General features: G+C 39.8%; 1 protein-coding gene across 1 annotated transcript; it reads left to right on the top strand.

Annotated features, from left to right (window-relative positions):
• Positions 1 to 284: 284 nt before the first annotated feature.
• On the top strand, positions 285 to 1,653 carry LOC133836586 (uncharacterized). Its single transcript, XM_062267163.1, has 2 exons — positions 285 to 1,367; positions 1,428 to 1,653. The coding sequence occupies exons 1-2, from the start codon at positions 326 to 328 to the stop codon at positions 1,631 to 1,633; spliced, it is 1,248 nt and encodes a 415-aa protein (XP_062123147.1). The 5' UTR covers positions 285 to 325; the 3' UTR covers positions 1,634 to 1,653.
• Positions 1,654 to 1,982: the final 329 nt, after the last annotated feature.

Genomic DNA, 1,982 nt, shown 5'->3' with positions numbered 1-1,982 from the left:
CCCAGCTTTAAATCACGCTAGATGACAGCTGGACTTATTAACTTTTCCATGCGACAGTTATCAGCCATTTGTCTGGCACACGTCATTTCTCGCCTCCGGCGTGAGACCTGTTGCCACACGGCATTAAGCAGCAAGTAAATATCATATAGCGGATAAGGCAATTAGTAGTTAAAGTGCATATTATATATATGCGGGGGATTGTGGGAATCTGCGATGCATTATAGAGCAATGTTCACCTTCACCCAATGCGACGGCTAGTATAAAAGCCGTTGCAGCTCTTGAGATTGCATTAGAATCGTCAAACTTTCTAAAATAACGGTACAAGATGGCAGCAGCACCTGAATGGCTGACTCACGATTACATTGAGCATGCGCTAAGTTCATATTATAAAGATAGCAATTTGCGTATCGTGAAATTGGAAGTGAATCCCGCACTGGGACCCGGAGAGAATTATGGCGGTGTTTTGACCAGAGCTCGAGTGCAATTTACTCTCTCACAAGAACCTGAAGCAATTTTGAAGCAGAATCTAATTGTTAAAACCGCCATTGAAGATGACGAACTGACCAAGGAACTAATGGAACCCTACGATATATTTAATCGGGAAATGACGCTCTATGAGGAAGTCTTGCCCAAGCTCACAGAACTCCTCAAGGAAACCGATGCATTTGAACCACTTTTTCCCACTGCTGTATTTGTAGATCGCGAACGCTCAGCTATTATCTTTGAAGATCTATCGGTAGCTAAATATGTTATGGCGGACCGTGTAAAGCGTTTGGATAAAGAACACGTCCATCTGATACTGCGAAAGTTGGCGAAAATGCATGCCACTTCAGCGGTTTTCAATGAACGCAACGCTGGCCGCCTAGAAACTTATGATCGAGGATTCTTCAATCGCTACACAAATGCTTACAGCGGATACTTTGTCGGTGGTCTTTTGGCAGCCGCTCGATGGATGACCCAGGAACCAGAGTGTGCTCCATACGCCCAGAAGCTGTTTGAGTTGGCTCCGCACTATATGGACATTGGACGGGAATGTTTTGAACCTATAAGTGATTCTGTGAATGTTCTGGCACATGGCGATGTTTGGACCAATAATGTGATGGTCAAATATGATGCAGCAACTGGACGTCCAGAGGATATATTGCTAATTGATTTTCAGTATTCTTTTTGGGGTTCACCCACGATTGATTTGCATCACTTCTTCAACACATCGCTAAGAGAGCCATTGCGTCGGGAGGAACAGGGTGATCTCTTTAGTTTCTATCATAGAATATTCACAAATACCCTCAGGCAACTGAATTACAAAGCCCATCCAATTCCCAGCTTACATGAATTTCAAATGCAGGCCGAGCAGAAACGCTTCTTTGGTAAGTCATCCTTATAATCCTGATGGACATACATAGAATTCATTATTATTTGTTTTCTAGCCATGCACTCGGCAGTTGTTGTTCAACCCGTGATGATTAGCGAGGATTCCACAGATGCATGTTTCAATGCTCTAATGAATGATGATGAGCGCGGCATTCGCTTTAAGAATCGTCTCTACAAAAATCCCATAGTTCAACAGAATCTCAAAGCTCTGATGCCCATGTTTGACCGCAAAGGCTTATTAGAGGTTAATCAATGTTGCTAGTTAATAAACAATTATAAGAATCATATTTAATTAATTATTGAATTTCAATAAAATGTAATGAGCCAACAAATTTTTTGGTACAAATACAGATAAACTATTTACGTACCACGAACTTTCAAATAGTCTCTTTACTTTAGTATACTTTTAGGCAAAAACTACAAAAATGAAATCACAATTTTGAGCTTTATATACCCTAAAAAATTTGTAAAGAGATGGTTGGATTTAATCGACTTGATAAAAACCCTATGAAACTTTGCAAGGAGAAGGATATATTGAATCGACTTGATAAAAATTAAAATCAAAATGGTTAAATCTACATTTATTGTTTATACAAAATAAAAAGTTAATT

This window comes from Drosophila sulfurigaster, chromosome 2R, assembly GCF_023558435.1.
Source record: "Drosophila sulfurigaster albostrigata strain 15112-1811.04 chromosome 2R, ASM2355843v2, whole genome shotgun sequence".
NCBI classification, from domain to species: domain Eukaryota; kingdom Metazoa; phylum Arthropoda; class Insecta; order Diptera; family Drosophilidae; genus Drosophila; species Drosophila sulfurigaster.
This window is presented reverse-complemented; position numbering and strand designations above follow the sequence as displayed.

Bases quoted from the DNA above. Each gene is read 5' to 3' on its own strand.
- LOC133836586 (XM_062267163.1), top strand. From the start codon at position 326: ATGGCAGCAGCACCTGAATGGCTGACTCACGATTACATTGAGCATGCG. The intron at 1,368-1,427 runs GTAAGTCATCCT...TTTGTTTTCTAG, and splicing joins CGAGCAGAAACGCTTCTTTG to CCATGCACTCGGCAGTTGTT.